This window comes from Pleurodeles waltl, chromosome 6, assembly GCF_031143425.1.
Source record: "Pleurodeles waltl isolate 20211129_DDA chromosome 6, aPleWal1.hap1.20221129, whole genome shotgun sequence".
Taxonomy (NCBI): domain Eukaryota; kingdom Metazoa; phylum Chordata; class Amphibia; order Caudata; family Salamandridae; genus Pleurodeles; species Pleurodeles waltl.
Window position 1 is genome coordinate 58,786,231 of NC_090445.1, and position 20,964 is coordinate 58,807,194.

General features: G+C 45.6%; 1 protein-coding gene across 1 annotated transcript in view; it reads left to right on the forward strand.

Moving 5' to 3' along the window:
- LOC138299193 (butyrophilin subfamily 3 member A1-like) overlaps window positions 1-20,964 on the forward strand; it is a 798,776-nt gene that overhangs the window by 274,163 nt on the left and 503,649 nt on the right. Inside the window, exon 9 of the mRNA XM_069237291.1 lies at window positions 10,887-10,907. Coding sequence (XP_069093392.1) covers window positions 10,887-10,907 — 21 coding nt within the window. The remainder of the gene's footprint in view (window positions 1-10,886; window positions 10,908-20,964) is intronic.

Sequence of the window (20,964 nt, forward strand, 5' to 3'; positions counted from 1 at the left end):
GAGGAGGGATTGTCATACTGACAACATGGCATAGCTAAAACCGTGGTATTTTGTCTGAGGCCCTTACATAAGTTGTTTCTTGTCACTACTAGTGTTTGGAGTTAATTGTAGTGCCAAATTTTAATTTGATGTGACCAGATGAATGTAGGCTGTTATGTTACAGGGGCTCATGTTGCTTTCCTTCTCTTAACTTCTCATTTAAATGTCACTAATGGTTTCCCTTTTTTCAGATGTTGATGTGGTCACTACTGTGAACTCTTGGAATGCCCACAGACTGCTTTCACACAGTTTGGTAGATGATGACTTTTGGCAAGCACTTACATTGGTAATGTGTACCAGAAGCTGACTGTACATTGGATGGATTCACACTTTACATTACATTTGCACAGGATAATAAAAGTCAAGACATTGCCTACGGATAAGATAAAAGCAAAAATCCTTCAGTTGTGTTCAAGAGTGTTTATTGAGATTGCAAAAAAGAAGGGATAGTGCAATAGAGTGGGGTGATGGTGAACAAAATCTTCAGTGTAGTGCCCAGTTAGTTTGTAGCACAGGTCCAGTATCCATGGGGCCATGGGACAAAGGAGCAGCAGCAGTTCAAAGTGTACAAGGTGTCCCATTGGCACCCAAGGGAGACATGTTGGTGAGGCTTACTTCCTGGCAGTGGTTTTGGTGTTGGCTTCAGTCTTAGGAGGATGTCTGGTTCACAGGTAACATTTGTGGGGTGCTTCTTCTGCTACAGAGGAAGGGGTGTTGGTGGTCTGTGAGTCTTGTGGCAGGTCCTCCAGTCCACTAGCTGGAGCAGATGTGGAGGGCTGGTCAGTACACTGGCTAGTGGAAGATTCTGCTGGTGTGTTGTGGACTCACGCATGACGGAGGCAATTTCACTGAGCACCCCTGCAATGGAGGTCATGGTATCATTGTGGGCCTGCAACTGCTGCATGACCTCCTAGAGGTGTTCCCTCTGTAGCCTCTGGTTCTCCTGCAAGATAGTAAGTACCTGGCCCATCCTGTCCTGGGATTTCTGGTATGTTCCCAGGACACGTGACAGTGCCTCCTGGGCAGTCGGTTCCCTGGGTTGGCCCATCCCTTGGCACACAGATATTCTCCCACTGGCCCTGACCCCCTGTGCCTGTGTCCCTTGAAATGTGTGCCCACTGACACTAGGACCTTCTTTGTCTTGCCTGTGAGGTGTTGACTCTGGTCCTTGTACAGGTGGACACACTATTGATTGACGTGTCCTAAAGACAGAGGTTTGGGGACATTGGGTGGCTGCTGTTGTTGTGGAGTCTGATGTGGGGTGCTCTAGGGTGGACTGGGTGTTGATTGTGGTGTTTGAATGACCACTGGTACCAGGTGGGCCAGGGAGATCTTCCAGATCCAGACATCCAGAGTAGCTGTCATCACTGGGGCCTTCTTCTGGTGGAGGACTGGGTTGACGTGGAACATGCTGCCGGCTGACATTGGCTGGGGTACCTGTGGACATGTCTGATAGTTGTTAATTTCATTCTCAGATACATATTCAGCATTTATGGGTTTCCCTATGGGATGGGTGTCGGTTTTCCACCTTTGGTTTGTGTATGGGGATGCATTGTGGGATTGGTAGGGCTTCATGCCGACCATGCATTATTCATGTGTGTGAATGATGACCTTGGAGAGGTGTGTTTAAGTGGGTTGGGCATGCAGGGGAAAATTGTTGAGAGTGGTTATGGGGGTGGTTCTAGGTTTGGGATGGAGGAGGTTGAAGTGAGATAGGGTGACTGGGAGACATGCCATGCAGGTGTACGTGGTGGTAGAGAAGTAATGGTGGCTTACCAGTGTCCAGGCCTCCAGTGATACCTCAGGGTGTAGGCTAGCCAGGAACTTCTCCTCCTATGTTGTCAACTGTGGGGGAGGAGGTGGGGGTCCACAGCCATACTTCCTTATGGCAATGTGGTGCCTGGATGCCTTTGCACGCACCTTCCCCCGTAGGTCGTTCCACCTCTTCCTTGTGTCATTCCTTGTGCATGAATAGGTTCACACAGAGTTCACCTTGTCCACGATTGTCCGCCATAGCTCCATCTTCCTGGCAATGGATAGCTGCTCGACCTGTGCACCAAACAGCTGTGGTTCTACCATAACGATTTCGTCTACCAGGGCCCACAACTCCTCATTAGTGAAACAGGGGATCTTTTATGGGAACATGCCAATTGTATAGTGGGTGTTGTATGTGTGTTGTGCAGATGGTGGAATGTTTGGCAGGCTTGTGAGTATGTGGGATGCTGTGAAGTAGTGATTTAGTGCAATGTTGTGTGTGTTTGTTGTAGAGGTATGATGTGTGGTGTGTGATGCGTGAAGGGTGTATAGGTGGCTGTGGTTTGTGTGTGCAGTTCTGGGGATATGTGGGCTGGCAACGTGTAGCAGATTTTTGGATTTTGCAAAGAATTTTGTGTTTTGTGGGGGGGTTTGTAGTGCTGTTGGTGGGTGTGTACGGTATGTGTATGTGTATCAGGTGTGGATAATGCAAGCTGGCCAATGTTGGCTTCTGCTGTTGTGGAGTGGCAAAACAGACAGCGGCAGTCCACAACACCAATGGGTTGCCACCATTGATGGACCGCTGTGGTGATTCATGGGTCATAATTTGGAGGGTGGTTTGTTGTAGAAATGGCAGTGTGGGTGGAGGGACCGACTCTCTCCCACCTTCGTTGGTTCTGGCGGTGTTGAACTTATGGCAGCTTTCTAGCGATTTTGTTTTTGTGGCTCCTTTTGGCGGCCATCACTGCGGAGGTCTTCGGTAAAGACTGCCAAAGTCACAATGAGGGCCTTAGATGTTGGGCAATAGAAAAGGAGTGTCTTCAAGCCATATCTATTTTGGTAAACATTATGCCATTTTTTACCACAAACCTCAGTAGGAGGTGACAATGGGGAGAAGTGGCCTTCAGCTGGTCATTGGTCAGTGGTTATGCCCCAGTCTTGTACACATTGGTAAGTTGTGATGGGACATAGCTAAGATACTATTTCATAATGAAAGAACATGTATGTTGTGGTAATTATCTGAGAAACTCAAGAACAGTCTGCCTATATACTGCTTTAGCAAAGTTAGCATAACACCTCAAGAAAGCATGCGGGAGTTGGGATAATAAGGACTGAATATCAAGTTTAGAGTTTTTCTTGCTGTTTTCTCTGAATATGACAAGCTTCACTGCATTTCCTGTTACACTCTCTGTTGTTACCATTCATATGTTATGTACTAGGTTAATAGTTTAAAATAAATATCTTAAAATGCATGTACTGCTTCATTGTGGTTTTGAGTGTGGTATTCATCAGGGGTTGGGATTCCATTGTGTCCCTTCACTCATCTTGTCAGACATATCGTTATCACAAAATTCTTCCTATGCAGTATTGCTCATTGGGTTATGTATGGGTTGCAATCCAAATTGATTTCTAGCTCGTCCTATCACACTGACTGAGTCCTCGCCACTGGAGTGAGAAGTTCAACCTCAGTGACTGTGGGGCAGTGGAGAGGTCATGGAGAAGACTCTATCCCCCGAGAACATACCACATATTGTAAAGATTTGGCACTCCCCAACTAGGATGATATAATCAGAATCCCAAACGCGAATTCTTCCTGTGGATATGGGATAATTCTGCTGTGTTTTTTAGCTGATCTAATGCCTAGTAGCACAGGATTTACATTTTTATCCCAGCTTTAGTTTCAGTATTTCTTTTCACTTCAAGTCAGATTAATAGAATCTTAGGCCCAGATTTCCAAACCTTTTGTGATGCAATTGCGTCACAGAATGTAGAAGAAAGAGTGCACGATTGTTTTGCTGTTTACTTGTGCTGTGCTGGAAAAGTTGCTAAAAGTAATGCAAAGCAGCGCTAAGCACTGCTTTACATTACTTACAGTGAAAGGGACATTACGTGGGTAATACATGGGCATTGCAATGCAGCCACCCATGCGTTTGTATGCAAAATCCAAACTACTAACATTAGAAGACAGAGTTTTGCTCCAAAAAATAGCACCGCATAGAAGCAGCATTTAAAAAGGCAAAATGCTTTTATTTCTCCTAATGCTTCCTACTTTGCATGTGTTCTGTGCTGTAGATCACACATCAAAGTGGGAACGTTTTAAAGTGTTTTGAATCTGAAGTGTACCCTTCCACTTCAAAACCTATGCTAGACTCATGCACACATCATTTTAGTATGGCACAAAGATGTGTACATAGCGTTCAGCAGCCTGATTGTGTGCCATTGTTACAGAGAAGGGAAGAGAGTTCCATATCTTTCTAGATATGGCGCTGAAAGCCTGAAACAACCTTCCACTGCACCTCAGCAATGCTGCATCGCTGAAGGAATTCAGGAAAGGACTCAAGACATGACTGTTCAAATGAACAGAATACCACCAAGCAGCTACGAACTCCAGTGCCCTGAGACCCTCATGGGTGAATTGCTGTGCTTCATAAATCCTGATTGATTGATTGTCCTTCCCTCTCCCTCTCACACAACACAGCATTTTTGGATGATGCCCTGCGTCCTGGGCCAGATTAGTAAATCTTGGCCTTAGTGTGGCATTTCAACAACGGTAGGTGGCTGAGCAGCATATATACATTTCTTTGTCGAGAAGCCTCCGAAAACTTAAATGATTTCCCAGCTGGCACATATGAAAAATATAGGCTAGGGATACATAAGAAGCAAACATAAGAATGAAACAGAGACACATTTATGATGAAGAAAGAGTCTTTTGGCTATGATTTAAAGTGGTGATATGTGACTTATATTAACTTCAGGTCCTACAGAGCAGAGACTATGGCCCTGATTATGATTTTGGTGGACGGAAAAGCCTGTCCACCAAAGTTCCGACAGATAGGTTGCTGCCAATGTGGCAGCCTCCCCGCCGGGGCCATTACAAGTTTCCCGCTAGCCCGACCGCGCGCCAACACCGCGAGTCCGGCAGTCAGTAGACCGCCAGCCTCATAATGATACCCTCTGTCTGATGTTGATTATGTAAAATAGCTTAGGATGGACACCAACATTTTTTTTATACACATAGAAATGTCAGTTCCTTTTTGCCTTAGGCTAGATCTCTTGTACACATTAATCCCTTTGATGTTCCGGTTGGACTTGCCCAGTAAGGTGAAATGCTTCAAGTCATATAGAATGTTGTTGGTAGTGAGCTGCCTGGGATTAGGAGAAATGGCTTTTGGTGGTCCTAATTAGAATCAGGACTGTGAGAAGGACAGACACTTTTGGCTTTCCAAGTACCACTGCTTTCTTCTGGGTGTGTTAATATTTATGTCACATATAACTCTTTTCTTATTTGACTGTTTCATATTATTTGAAAAGTATGTTTCAATGTTTCAATTCAAGTCAAATAAATCTTTATTCAGCTAAAATAGCTATAAAATAACAAAATACAACAAATAAATGCCTGCATTACATTGTCTTACTACATTCACCATAGAACCAATAAATACAGAATTATTGTAAAAAACAAATACAACACTTTGGGGGTGATTCTGATGTTGGGGGGCGGCGGGAGCCGCCCGCCAAGCGGGAACCGCCAGAAGACCGTACCGCGGTCGAAAGACCGCGGCGGTCATTCTGGGTTTCCCACTGGGCTGGCGGGCGACCGCCAAAAGGCCGCCCGCCAGCCCAGTGGGAAACAGCCTTCCCACAAGGACGCCGCCTCAGGATTGAGCCGGCGGAGTGGGAAGGTGCGACGGGTGCAGTGGCACCCGTCGCGCATTTCAGTGTCTGCAAAGCAGGCACTGAAATACAAGGTGGGGCCCTCTTACGGGGGCCCCTGCAGGGGCCCCCAGGGGCCCCGCGGCACCCCCTACCGCCATCCTGTTCCTGGCGGGAGAACCGCCAGGAACAGGATGGCGGTAGGGGTGTCAGAATCTCCATGGCGGCGGAGCGCGCTCCGCCGCCATGGAGGATTCTCAAGGGCAGCGGAAAGTCGGCGGTACACCGCCGACTTTCCGTTTCTGGCCGCGGCTGAACCGCCGCGGTCAGAATGCCCAGCGGTGCACCGCCAGCCTGTTGGCGGTGCTACCGCGGTCATTCGCCCTGGCGGTTTTTACCGCCAGGGTTAGAATGACCACCTTTGTCTAAAACAAGCTACAATATAGTCAAATAAAATGATTACAGTAAAAAACGTAATCAGTAACTGCATGAAACTGTTATGAATTCAGCGTTATAAAGAAAGTGAAGTTGATTTGTTTCACTACCTCAATATATTTGGACTTCTAATAAAATGTAGAAGTTCACAACAAACTTTGGGTGTTTCTAACCTCTGTAGAAAAGTCATGCCTAACTTATAAGTTCTAAAATACGCCTGTCGTTGGAATGTCTCAAAAAATGTATGACAATACAGGAATGTACGAAAGAAAGTGCCTTGCAAGGGAAAAATAACAATAAAGTGCACTGTACTCGTCTTTAGACGACTTAAAACATTCTATAGAATTTATTATAAACAACAGGTAAGGTTCCATCCCTGAGGACATACAAATATCAGAATAACTGATAATACTAGTCCCTCCTTTGCTCTACCGGTAATCTTGATAAAGATGCCAGATTTTTAATTGACACATAAAACATTTGAAACATGTGTTCTAATGTTTAATTGTATGAATGCACATCCTGTAGGTTGTGTGTGCACACAGATACAGTCTTTTTACACAGCCCCTGAGATGGGCACACGGTTGTTGTTCTTGTAATGTTCCAAATGCACATCCCTTTGTTCTATTCAGCTCTGCCTGTCAACTGCTCATTGTGGGATGTTTTCAAAATCATCATTCTTAGCATTATACTCATGATGTTTGTGAATATCTTGAATGCAGAAAATTACACTCCAATAAACGTGTCATAATATTTAAGCATGCAATAACCCGTGAAACCTGACCTTTGACATTTGGTACAATGGAGTATAAAATCTGCATAAGTAACACATCTGTTGTCAGACGCTCTCCAGAAAGAAAAAGGTATGCTAAATTGCATTGCAAGAAGGGTGAGATCAACCATAAGTTAGAGGGCTTCTGTTAAATAAAGAGTCTGATGATTGTTACTGACAGTCTTGAATAATTTGCTTATGTTGATGTTGTGTAGAATATTTTGCTCTATAGAGCGACTGTTAGTTGGACCATGTCCTTGTTATACAACAGAATTCCCCATCCAGTGAGCAGGGCAATGCCTAATGTGCACAGCAACAAAATGCACAGAGACCCATACCAAGGGAATTCACTCAAATTGCATTTTTCAACTCAATCTTTAGAAATGCCCATTTTGAAATTTAAAACCTATCATTGGCTGTAAGAGGAGACATATCAAAATAACGATTTTGGAAATTATTGTATAATGTTTAAAATAGGTGTGAGATTTAAAAAACTGTGAACATAGTCTTTGTTACCTAGCTTTAAAACCTTTTTAGAATCTACATTGTATTTATTACTATTTTCCAGACCTCCAAACTATTATAATACAGAGCAGCTTTAGGTCATATATGTAGGAAAGTTGCCTCTTTTTGGCATAGTTACTCCCATTTTGTGCCTGCCAGTGTGTTTGTCTGTGTTCACTGGCATCCTGCCAACCAGGACCCCAGTGATTATGCTCTTGCTCCTCTAAATTTTGTCACTGCATACTGGTAACTAAATATTTCACCCGCAGTTGGCATACTGGTGCCCCCTTATAAGTCCCTAGCATATGGTATCTAGGTACCCAGGGCATTGGGGTTCCAGAGGATCCCTATGGGCTGCAGCATTTCTTTTCCACCCATAGGGAGCCCATGCAAAGGCTTCTGCAGGACTGCCATTGCAGCCTGCCTGAAAAGATGAACACACCCTTTCACTGCCTTTTACACTGCACCAGATCACTTATAAGTCACCCCTACGGCAGACTCTTCAGCCCTGAGGACAGGGTGAAGAGTATCTATGTGTGAGGGCACCCCTGCACTAGCAGAGGTGCCCCAACAACCCCCAGGATCATTTTCCTGGACTTCGTGAGTGCGGGACACCATTTTACGTGTTCACTGGACATAGGTCACTACCTATGTCCTGCTCCACAATGGTATCAAACATGTTGGAATCATACTCCAAGGCTTTTGCAAGCATTGGTTGTATGATTCCATGCACTCTGGGGGCTCCTTAAAGGACCCCGAGTACTGCCATTGCAGCCTTCTGAGATTTTTCCAGGTTGCCACGTTTCGGAGCAGCTCAAGCCCAGGAGGGCAGAACAAAGGATTTCCTTTGGGAGAGAGGTGTTACACCCTCTCCCTTTGTGAATAGTTGTTACATGCTTGGGAGGGGTAGCCTCCCAGAGCCTCTGGAAATGCTTTGAAGGGCACAGGTGGTGCCATCCTTGCATAATCCAGTCTACACCCGTTCATGGACCCCCAGTCCCTGCTCTAACACAAAACTGGGCAGAGGAAAGGGGAGTGACCTCTCCCCTGTCCATCACCACCACAGAGGTGGTGCTCAGAGCTCCTCCAGAGGGTCCCTGGGTTTTGCCATCTTGGAATCCAAGTTGGCAGGGAACTCTGGGAGCACCTGAGTGGCCAGTGTCAGCAGATAACGTCAGAGCCCTCCCTTAATAAGTACTTACCTGTGTGGATTACCAACCCCCCCTTTCAGGGCTATTTAAGGTCTCTCTCTTGGGTGGTTCTTCAGACTCGGATTTCAAGACTTCAGCAGGAATCCTCTGCATCCTGTACTTCGCCTTCTTACTGAAGAAACTGCATTTGGGACCTCCAGGAACTCTACAAACTGCAACAAAGAATCAAAGATGACTTCTGCATCATTGTATATTCAACTTCTGCCAGCAACTGCAAATGTTTCCAGGTCGTGCATCCTCAGAGGACAGCCTGTCTTCAGCCTGCACCAGAAGAACGAAGGAATTTCCCTTGGAGTGATGGAGTCAGTCCCCTTCTTCAGCACGCATGCCTCTGCAGCAACGACCAGTGGTGTGGGTCCCCTGTCCTGAAGAAGTGCGTGGATCCAGCATCACATGTGGTGGACTGAAGATGTTGCGGCGGTCCTGATGTTTTACTGTTGAACTTTGGTGGAGGTAAGAGCGTGCCTCCTCACGCAAGACAGTACCCCTGTGCACCATGTGTTTTGCAGTTGGTAAGGTTTGTTGCCATCCTTCCACGAAGTTCTTTGTGCACCATGCAGCTCCAGCCCCCAGTACTCCTTCCTGCGACGCACAGCTTCCTGCGTGGTTCTCTGGCGGCGTGGAACCCAATATTGTAGTGCTGCGTGGACCTCCTTTTGCACCTTGTTTGTCTCCATGCTATGGGACTCCTGTGCACACTGCCTGGTCTTCTGAGGGCTCTCTAAGTTGCTGAGAGCTCCCTCTGACTCCCCCTCCTGGGTAGAGTCTACTAAGTCCCTCCTGGTCCCAGGCAGCACCATTTTCCGCTTACCGCAAGCTTTGCGTGTGCCAAGGCTTGTTGGCGGAATCCAGCGACGCAAACCAGACTGCAATCATCCATCCAGTGTGGGAAATCATCTGCACCCACCAGGAACCAGCATCCATATTCTTGGGTGCAGTACTGACTGTTGTTCCTCACTGGTGGTTCTTCTTTTGCACCTTCATCTTGGTTAGCAGGGGCTCCTGTTCTCTGTGTACTCTTCAGTGCTTCTTGGACTTGGTCCCCTTCTTCCACAGGTCTTCAGGTCCAGGAATCCAACACTGGTGTCTTGCAGTCTCTTCTGGGTCTTGCACAATCTTCTTTCTCCTGTTCTTGTGTGATCTAGGAAAGTTAATGTGATTTACTCCTGCTTTCCTGGGCTCTGGGGTGGGCTCTATTACTTACCTTTTGTGTTTTCTAATACTCTCATCACCCCTCTACATACTACACTTACCTAGGTGGGAAATCGACTTTCGCATTTAACTTTATAAGTACACGGTTTGTGTTCCCCCTAGGCCCATTTCTAACTATTGTGATTTTCACTTTTTGCACTATTTTCTAACTGTGTGTACAACTATTTCTGCATACTAGTGTATATATTTTGTGTATTACTTACCTCCCAAGGGAGTATAGCCTCTATGGTATGTTTGGCATTTTTGTCACCAAAATAAAGTACCTTTATTTTTGTAAAACTGAGTTTTCTTTCATATGTGTGAGTACTGTGTGACTACAGTGGTAAGGCATGAGCTTTGCATATCTCCTAGTTAAGCTCTGGCTGCTCATCCACACTACCCCTAGAGAGCCTGGCTTCTAGACACTGTCTACATTTAACTAATAAGGGATAACTGACCTAGTATAAGGTGTAAGTTCCTTAGGTACCCACTACAAACCAGGCCAGCCTCCTACAATATACTTCAAAATACCATGCCAATTATTGAGAGATTTTAGAAAACGAAAATTAATGTTTTAGGTTAGGTTGAAACATGTAAACTATGTATGACTATGGGCCTGTGTTAGAACTTGGCGGACTGGTTACTCTGTCACAACGGTGATGGCTATCCTGCCCGCCGAAACCTAAATCCCATAAAATAAACTGAGATTTACTTTTAGGGTAACGGGATATCTGTCACCGTTGTGATAACCTGTCCATCGGGTTCTAAATCACGCCTTATATGAGCAGAAGTATCTTACAAATATCACATTTCTGAAGTTGTTTTTTTTTTTTTGTAAGTACCAAAAATAATTAGAAAAAACTCTGAGAGAGCTAATACTACTCTTTTAGGGGTGTCCTTCATCTGTCTAGTATCACCGGTAGGCAAAATAGAAAAAAATGCACATCCTGAAAACAAGGTTAAATTATTCTTAACTCTATATTTTGTCTCTGATATGTGAATGAATAAAAGCAAGAGGTAAGTTTATTTACATGAGCAATAATAAAGGGATCTTCAATATGAAACAAATTCTAATGATCTCATAATAATTTGTTTTGTGCTCATAGACAATCTCCAGAAAGAAAAAGGTGAGTGTGATGGTCTTTCTATTAATATAAAGGCATTGGATGCTTTATGATCTCTTCAAGTGATATTTTGTTATCACTGTAAACACTAGATCATCTAACCCAGTTCAAGCTTGGAAACAGTTTTTGTGAAATCATAATCAGGAACCTTGGTAACTTTTTGCCTAAAGCTCTCAAATTTTGAAAACCTTCCATTCCTAGATGCTCTGACTCTGGAATATTACCAAGAAAGACATTAACAGTTTCGAAAACAACTACTGAAATTAAAGAGTGGGTTCCGAGAACTAGAGGAATACAACACAAATGTTCTCTTCTTTTAAATAATATCATGCTAAGAGCAAAGGGTCACAATGATGCATTGCTTTTGTCTCCCTCTACATCATTGAGATGTATTGACTTCACTAGATGTGCTCCACTGTTTTCAGCTAATTGATTAAAGAGGATCTGAACTCTGTCTATCTTAGGGTTGCTTTGCCTATATATCTAAAAACAAGCTTTGCTATACCCTTGTAAAGTTGACATGTCACCTTTTAATTACATCACACCCTTCCCTATGGTTTACCTATGGCCTACATTAGGGGTGATTAATATGTAATAAAAGGATAGTATAAGGCTTGGCAATGAGGTTTTAATGCCAAGTCAACATGGCAATTTAAAACTGTATTCAGGTTACAGTAGCAGCCTAGGTCATGTTTTAAGGTGCTATTTATTGGGAGGTAGAATATGTGCTGCAGGCTCATTGGTATCCTTTAATTTATAGGCCCTGGGTATATAGTGTATCAATCTACAAGGAACTTATACCTAAATTAAAAATGAGGGAAGAGTTTCCGTGTTGCGCGTGACCTGTACTCATCTGAAAGTTACATCTCATTAAATGTAATAAGAAAACTCCAATTTTATCCTGTGGCAGATGAAGGCGTTGCAGTAGTGAAAAATGAATTTAAAAGTTTTTTCACTACCAGGACATGTTAAACCTAAAAGTACATGTCCAACTTTTTAAACACACTGCATCCTGCTCCGCTGGCTGGAAAGAGCCCACACTGGGGATGACATATATGTATTAGAAAAGAAGGCTTAGGCCTGGCAAAAGGATTATTTTGGCAGGTCAAAATTGCATTTCAAAACTGCACATACAGGCTCAAATGCAGATCTGAGGAATGTTTAAGGGGCTATTTAAGTGAATGGCACAATCAGTGCTGCTGGCTCACTATTTAACTTACAAGCCATGGGCCCAGGTAGTGCTGCTTTACTACCGACTTACAAGTAAATTAAGCATGGCAACTGGGTGTACTTAAATTCTATTATGTTTAAGAATAGAGCCAAAGCACTTAAGCAATGGTTAGCAGTGGCATAATGTGAGTCCTAAATTCATCAAAAATGAAAGCAGCAATAATAAGAGGGGTGAAGTGGAAAGACCATCCTAAGGCTTACAGGTCTAACACTTCAAAATAAAATGCCAGGGGGGAGCTAGAGAGCCTGAGCAAGACAGTTGCACTGTAGTGCAGCTCCTCCGGATGTGAGCCACAATCAGCCCACTATCTTCTAATTTGTACTTCAACTTGTCATCCACTGAATCAACTGAAGCAATTCATCATCAACCACAACTGGAGAACCCGATTGAGCCCCAACTTGTGCGGAAATTCAGCTACAGACTGTAATTGATTTCCTGCTTGTGCAGAGTATGCACACAAAATAGTGACTTTGCCGGGCTGGGCAGCTGCACTCGATGGCAGAGTAGAATTATGAACCTGACCAGTGGAATCCTGCGGTTGCGGCCCACCTCGTACAATTGTTGGGGGCGGGGCTTGTGTGGTGAGCAGAGAAAGTAGATACTTGGCTAGGTTTCCGCTGCGTCTCCAGTGAAGCATTGCTGTATCCGGCCCTCTATTTGAGGCTGCCCATCTGCAGTGGTGGTGAGCACACATTGATGCCTGAGAGACGACTTGGGAGCTATGCCCACCTTGTGAAGGTGACCGCTTCTACTTGTTGAATACACCTGAGGGGCAGCGGGGAACAGTGGCACAGCATTCGGCAGACGAAGGGCCTGAACCAAAGTGGTGTGCCTGGCTGTATTTGCGGACTACTACGCATGCACAAAAAATGGATCCTAATTTGCTAAGTGCGAATGAAGACTGACCCAGCAGGCTGGTCCTCTCTCTGATACATGTGCTGTCGACCACCATACTGGGCCTACCTAACAACTGACATGTGAAAATGAATGCCAATCCGGCATACCGCTCGCTACCAATGCCAATTAAGATCTCCCTCCCTGTTGCTACTGCCGCCATTGCTATACCAACTGCCTTCACTGCCACATATACTAAATTACTTTTGAAAGCCCCTGGCAAGCGACTTTCAATATTGCTACTCAATTTATGACCTATTAATGCGCTATAATGCAGTTATATCGATCTACTGCTACGCACCCCTGGTGTTGGCCTTAGAGATGTGCTACTCATTGTGTCTTCAAGTACTAGTTTGTGCTCACAGATTGGAGCAACACACTTGTACTGTGTACTCCCAGATCCATTCCTTATGCAAGTGGTGGAGGCTGTGAGCCTGGGCCATACTATCAACAGACCTATAACAGGAGCAAGTGACCAACGTATTCATGGACTATCCTTTTTTGGCACTAGCTGGATACTCTTCACCTTTGGGTGACCCTGCCCTTGCAGAGAAGACTGACATCCAATGCCACAAATTTCTCATTAACTAGGTGGGCTCCTACCAAACAATAACTCAACATCACCACAAGACTTCCAACTTTGGCAGAGTGTCAGCACACTGATACATCACTCACGCCACACACAACCATTTTGCTGACTAAATGAGGGCTACGCCTCATAAACATAAGCATCATGCTGCACTTGTCTCCTGGCAGAACAACACTTGCAAGAATGTGAAGCTGCTGACAACTCCGCTTACAGTACTAGTCGAAAGCAGTGTCCTATAGCCCTACCTCTGCCTTTACATTAGCACAATATCTAGTACCACTCAACCACAGCGAAATAGACTGTGTTAAATGGTGACACTGAAAATCTGGTGGGAAGTGTTGGGTCTATCAGTGCTTTATTAAAAATCAATGGACCCTACCTATACTTGGTGCATGAACACCATGTAGTTACTGGCACTCCAAAAGGGGAAAGCAGAGAAACGACAAAGCTGCGCCTCACGTTTGAAACCTGCCGAACAACCAAAACCCCTACATGAGTCTAAAATCAATTTGATGGGCAAATTGATACCCTGAACATGTGTATGGACAGCCTGACTACCAAACTCGGCAAACAAACGGAGCAGATCACGGGAGTGGAACAGCACAACAGAAGACAATGGTCACTCAATGCTTGAGAAGTGTCTGAACATGGATAAAGTGTTAATGGTAATCCAGGCAAAGAATGAAGATCTGGAGGTGTGCTCCCACCATAACAATTCACAAATAACAGGAATCCTGGCATTTTTCAAACACTGGAAAAATGGAACTGTGTGTTGAAAATCTAATGAAAGATATTTTTGGTACCAATTCTTGAATCCACTAGTAGTGGAGCGTGTGCACAGATCCCTGGTACAGAGGTTGATACCAGTAGCCCCTCCTCGACCTATAATCACTAGATTGTTAAATCATCAGGACTGCAGCACTCTGCTTCACCTGTCGCGTAAAAAAAGGAGACATCAACCATCAGGAATATAATGTGCCCTTTTAACCCAATTATACATCAGCCAGTACAGACAGCTAAGAAAAGATTTCGTCCCATCAAAAATAAACTTCAACAAGAAGAAGTTCCCTATGCCCTGGTTTACCCCACCCAACTACATATTGAGCTTTATGGGGCCTTAAAAATGTTTCCCACGCCAAAGGTAGAAAATGACTTCCCGAAAAATCTCCCCAAACACCATCCAGAGAAACTGATCACAGATATCAACAACAAGAGTGACTAAATGGGCTGACCCTGCAACACCCTATATGTTTGCAGGTACCATTGATTTCACAAGTTATACTTAGCATGGATTGGACTAAAATATGCCTTGTGGGCAACCTTGATATATTAGCACTGCTGTAAATGTTTTACTGAGGCCGCCCACTTATCTCAGTGTTATGGTTAAAAACACCTTTTGCTTCTCTTATACGTATTCTTCCTAATATTACCTGTCTGTATGCTCCTAATGTGTCTTCCAGCCATCCCTGTTTGCCAGGCAGGTACACTTCACATGTTGTTATTTTATTTTGTACACTTCTTTTTCGTTTCAGGTTCCTGGCATGTCTTTGGTGTGATAGAATCTTGAAGTGTGAGGGTGGAGCTCTTACTGTTTATTGTTTAACTACATGCCGCTACCACAGACACATACCAGGATGTCACTTTGTGTACATCATTCAGCTTTTCACTATTCTATCATGGCCCATCCACCTGGCTGCATATCCGTCATATCATGGAACGTACATAGCCTCACAACTCACGTAAAATGTGCTGCATACTGGCATATATAGACAAACAACAGATTCAATTCACCTTTATCTAGGAGGCGAAGTCGCCAAAACAGACAGAGCAACAGACAGAGCAAACAATGGGTGCCCAATGGGCAGCAGTTTATCTTGCCTCCTCTTATTCCTCATACTCCAGAGGTGTAATAATTGTAAATAAATGAGGAGTACCTTTCATCACCACGTACACAGAGACAGATGACTGTGACTGTGGCAGACATGCTATTCTACAAGGAAAAATGTGTGCCACCTTAGTAACACTAGTCAAAACGTATGGCCCCAAAACAGATGACCCTGAATTCTACACTCAAGTATGGAAAAGACTGCATTCCTTGATGCCCTCAGATATACTTTGGGGTGGAGACCTCAATAGGTAGTTAGAATATGTGAGAAAGGGCATCTTTTGACATGGTTAACCCCCCACGTTATGCCTGGAAAACAATGTGGTTTTGAACTGTAAGTGCCCAGGGCCCCTGCTAAACAGGTTCCCAGGGCCAGATCTCTTTCCCCAAAACAGTACTATGTTTGGCACTTCAGCCACCCTTGTAAGTCCCTAGTAAACTGGTAAACCTGCTACCTAAGGCATGGGTACGGAAGAGGGCCCTCCAGAGCTGCATCAGTAATTGTGCCATTTTGAGAGGCCCCACACCAGCCTCATGCAGACTGCCATTGCAAGTGCATGACAAGGTGTACCCATAGTTGCAAACTCGACATGGAACTCACCAAGAACGCCATGCCCCCTAACACTGCATGAAATATAGGTAAGTCACCCCTCTGGCAAGCCTTGGAGCCCTAAGGCAAGGTGCATTATAATGCATGTGAGGGCATATGTGTGCATGAGCAAATATGCCTGTATTGTGTTTTTGCCAATTCTTAGACATAGTCAGTATACAGGGAAGCAATAGCAAATGCATGCACAGGACAATGGTCATTACGAGTTCCCCAGCTACATGATGACCTCTCTGAACTTTGGGATCTTTAATATCAAACAACTCAGACTCATGAACCCACACTGATGCCAGTGTTGGATTTATTATAAAATGTATCCAGTGAGAAATTTAGAGGTGCCCTCTGCAAAACCTAACAGCCCGAGCAAGATTGCTGACTGATCTTAACCAGCCTGCCACAACCAGACATGATTCTGGACTACTGGGGTGAAAGCCACTGCTCTCAGGAAACAGAACACAAATCTTTTCCTGGGTGGAGGTGTCTCGCCTCCTCCCCCAGACAGGCACCCTGCACCAGCATTCAGATTCAAAGGCTTTTCTGCCTTTGAAATCTGATCCGCCTTTGCTGCTAGCAGCAGAAATCAGCCCAATGGTTTTACCCCCACTTTAGGTGGGAAAACTGGGAGGAAACTTAGCAAGGTTAGGCGGAGTGGCCATACTCAGCCTGTACCACTCTCCATGTGTGGCAGACGAGGTGACCACTCCACTCCATTTCATGTTCCTCCATCTTGCATGGTAAAAAATATCCATACAGGGTCAGGGATGTGTTCCATTTCCACAGGAAGTGGTCAATCAGTGGGTGTGGCCACCCTAAGGTAGGTAGCCCATTGGCCAATACCAGGTGCTCCCCCTAATGCCCCTAAATACTGTATTTAGAGGGCATTTCCTGACCATGACATCATATTCGATGGACTCAAAGAAGACCAGGCACGAGAACTGAAGTCCTGCTCCACTATGAAAAAGGTGCTAATCCCTGCCTGCTGGTCCAAGGAGTTGACAATCACCGCTGAGGTGTTGCCTGCAAACCTGAGGGACTCTACAAAACCCCAGAGCATCTCCAGCCATCCAAAAATTGCCAAGAACCTCCCCTTGAGTGAAGGTATCACTCTCTTGCACCCAGCAAGCAAGGAACTCATGAAATCTGGTTAACTGACCAGCTGCTGGCCAATGACTTGGACCCAGCAGCCCAGCTAAAATCTGTGGCCTACCACTGTGCGAAGTGTGGTAGCACTAGAACTTTCTGGGGCTGTGGTGTACCACTGCCCAGGGTACTGGACCCCTCTAGGAAGCTGGCTCTGTATATACTATATCAAAATGAGATGCAGGTGCAAGGTGCAAACACAGTGTCGGGCTCACAATGCTTTCCAATAGGGGAAACCCGGGGGGGTCACAAAAGGTGCTGCAAGCTAAGTCCACGGGGTCGGTTCCAAAAAAGCAAAGGCTGGAAAAGAGGAGGGACACCTACTGGACGTCACTGGACTGGTGGTCAGATTCACCAAGGCCAGGGGGCTGCAGGTGCAGTGGTACCTTTGGGCACCGGGTGTCTTTGTCTGGTTCCCTCGCAGTCAGGGGGTCCTCCAGATTTAGGCTGCAGGTGTCATTGTGTTGGACAAAGAAAAGTCAACTCAGGGTGGACATTAGGTCAGACTCCCCTGGGGACCAGCTCTAGTTAGTTGAGCTACCTGAACACGGGCCTTGGGTGTCTGGTGCAGAGTGGGCAGGACTTGTGGATCCGGGACAGCTCTGAAGTCCTTTGTTAGAGTTTGTTTCTGGACAGGGCCGATGTCCACGGGAGATCTTGGTCCTCTGGGGTGCAGGCAGTCCTCTTGAGGCTTCTAAGAGGTTGCTGGTCCTGCAGGATGCGTCGCCTTTTTGTAGCAGGGCTTCAGAAGCTGGAGACAGGCCTGTAGGGCTGGGGCCAAGTCAGTTGGTGTCTTCAGTCTTCTCTGCTGGGAGTCAGCTTAGCAGTTCTTCTTCTTGAGGTTGCCAGGAATCTGATGAGTTGGGTTCAGTGAAATCCTGGATGAAGGGGCATTACAGGGGTCGGTGGCAGACTAAACTACTGTCCCTGAGGGTGACTACACCATTTTGTTGTCCGCTCCCTTTGAGGAGGGGGACACAGACCTAACCCTATTGGTCCCTGTCCTCCAAACCAACATGGGGGATTATGCAGGGAAGGGGGGGTCACTTCAGCTCTGGACACATTAGGAGTGGTCCCAGTTGAAGTGGTCACTCTTCCTTGTTTTCCCTAATTTTACGACTGGACTTACCGCCAAAAGTGGGGCTTTGTCTTGGGGGTGGGCATCACCACTAGATGGTGTGCCCTGGGCCACTGTAGCAAGAGGCCTGAGCCTTTGAGGCTCACTGCCAGGTGTTACAGTTCCTGCAGGGGGAGGTGTGAAGCAACTCCACCTAGTGCAAGCTTTGTTTCTGGCCACAGAGAGCACAAAGGCTCTCACCTCATGTAGTCAGAAACTCATGTGAAAGTGGCAGGCTACCACAGAACGGTCAGTCCTGCACAAGCCGTTTGGCTAAAATACAGGGGGCATCTCTAAGATGCCCTCCGGGTGCATTTTTCAATAAATCCAACAATGGCATCAGTGTGGGTTTATTGTGCTGAGAAGTTTGATACCAAACTTCTCAGATTTCAGTGAAGCCATTATGGAGATGAGGAGTTCGTAATGAAAAACTCCCAGCCCTTATAGTCAGTATGGCCACACTGTACTTACAATGTCTAAGAATGGACTTAGACACTGTAGGGGCATATTGCTCATGCAACTATGCCCTCGCCTGTGGTATAGTGCACCCTGCCTTAGGGCTGTAAGGCCTGCTAGAGGGGTGCCGGCTGCCACAGGCAGTAGTTTGTGGGCATGGCACCCTGAGAGGGGTGACTTTGTCATTTTCTTCCCACCAGCACTCACAAGCTGCAATGGCAGTGTGAATGTGCTTGCTGAGGGGTCCCTTAGGGTGGCATACTACATGCTGCAGCCCTTGGGGACCTCCCCTGGTCACAGGACTCTTGGTACGAGGGGTACCCTTTAAAAGGGACTTAACTGTGTGTCAGGGGTTTGACAATTGTGGGAAGAATGGTACAGTTTTGGGAAAGAACACTGATGCTGAGGCCTGTTTAGCAGGATCCCAGCATACTCTCAGTCTAGTCAGCATCAATATCAGGCAAAATGTAGCAGGGTAACAATGCCAAAGGGGCACTTTCCTACAACCCCCATCAATGGACAAGCAGAAGCAAAGTCTACACCAGACTCCCAAAAGCCCAGAAGCAAGCAGCAGCCAAGAATACCCCCAGAGTGTCCTTGCTGACTTGCAATCTACCCTTTAAGCTCACTGCAAAGACTCCAAGATGCAAAATGCTTGCCTGACCTATATGCGCTGCACCCGGCCTCCCTGGCCCCTATACCAACTAACCAGCTGTGCTGTGGGGGTCCCTAAGCCCTTTGGACCTCCACCCTCAAGGGGGACCAAGCAGACTTACCTTTAAGTCCCTCTGTGCAGTGTTTCCAAGTGACCCCCTTCTCCCTGGTGCAACAGCTCCGAGCCCTTCAGCTGTTGCTCCTGCTTGAACTGGAACCTACTGGAACTTTTCCGGCTGGCCCATGGGACCTCTTGATGACCTCAACCTAAAAACAAAAGGTGTCACTTGTGAGAGCATTGCCTAATTTTATATACAGTTTTGAAGATTTTCCAATTGATTTCTATGGTGCGTAATCACACACAAAAAAATAAATTTTTCTACACTTAGAAAAACCTTAAAAAACAAGTACTTACGATATATATATATATATTGGTAATCTTGGTCTTAAAAATGTTATAAAAATGTGAAGTATTTTTGTGAATGGGCCTTGAGTTACTGTTCCAAGTGTGTTTCCAGATTTATTGATACAGTGAGTGCAACAAATGCACATCTCCTGGATTAGCCTAGCTGCTGGCACACAATACCTCAAAAACATAGCACTAGGTCATCTGCTTTTTGCGTGTGGATACCACGGTGGGGTTGCTCAGACTCTGTACAGTGAATGTCATTTTTCTACATTATATGGAGAGCCAGCCTCCTACAGAACCAAGAGCACTTGCTGACTGGCATTGAAATAACTTCACCAAGATCCTATGTGAAGCTTAATAGATATCTGGAGGCTGAGAACCCCTGATAAATGGGAGGGGACATTCATTTAATCTGTCCATAACTCCTGGTCCTTTCTGGGTTACTGGTTAGCAACCTGGGAGGTGAACGACTAGACAGTGGATATCTGGCACCTTGCCAGGATCCTTTCAGGTCATGCACCAGTCCCATTAATAGTTTTAGTTCACACACACATTCCCACCCAATTCACATGGAAATTCCAAGCTGCAGCGCTGCTTCACCAAGTGCTCACAAGAGTCTACATGCAGATATAGTGGAATATTTTGAGAAAAACACTGGTTCTGTGAACTGGAAAGACCCTCTCTCGAGGCTATTAAGGTCACTATTAGAGAGATGTGCAATGACACAGTGTTTGAAAAGTTTCATCACTCCGTCCATCATTTTATTTTGTGATATTGTCTTGTGCGTCCTACATGGCAAGGGTATGCCCAGATGTGGGTCTCTTGCTTGCTGCACCACTGGATTCAAGCTAGACTGGCTGATGAAGGGTGATATCCTGAAAGTGTTCCCAGGATGCTTGAATCCTGTCCAGGGAGGACCAGGCTTGGTGGTTCAGCTGGACTGCTCCCATAGGTAGCAGGGTCAGGACTGATTTGCATTTGGTTGGATTCAAACTGGGGTGACGTGGCAAGAAAAATAACAATGGGTTGAACACCAACCTGTGTCTGGTGGTGAGTGTTTGAAAGGTTTCAACACTCC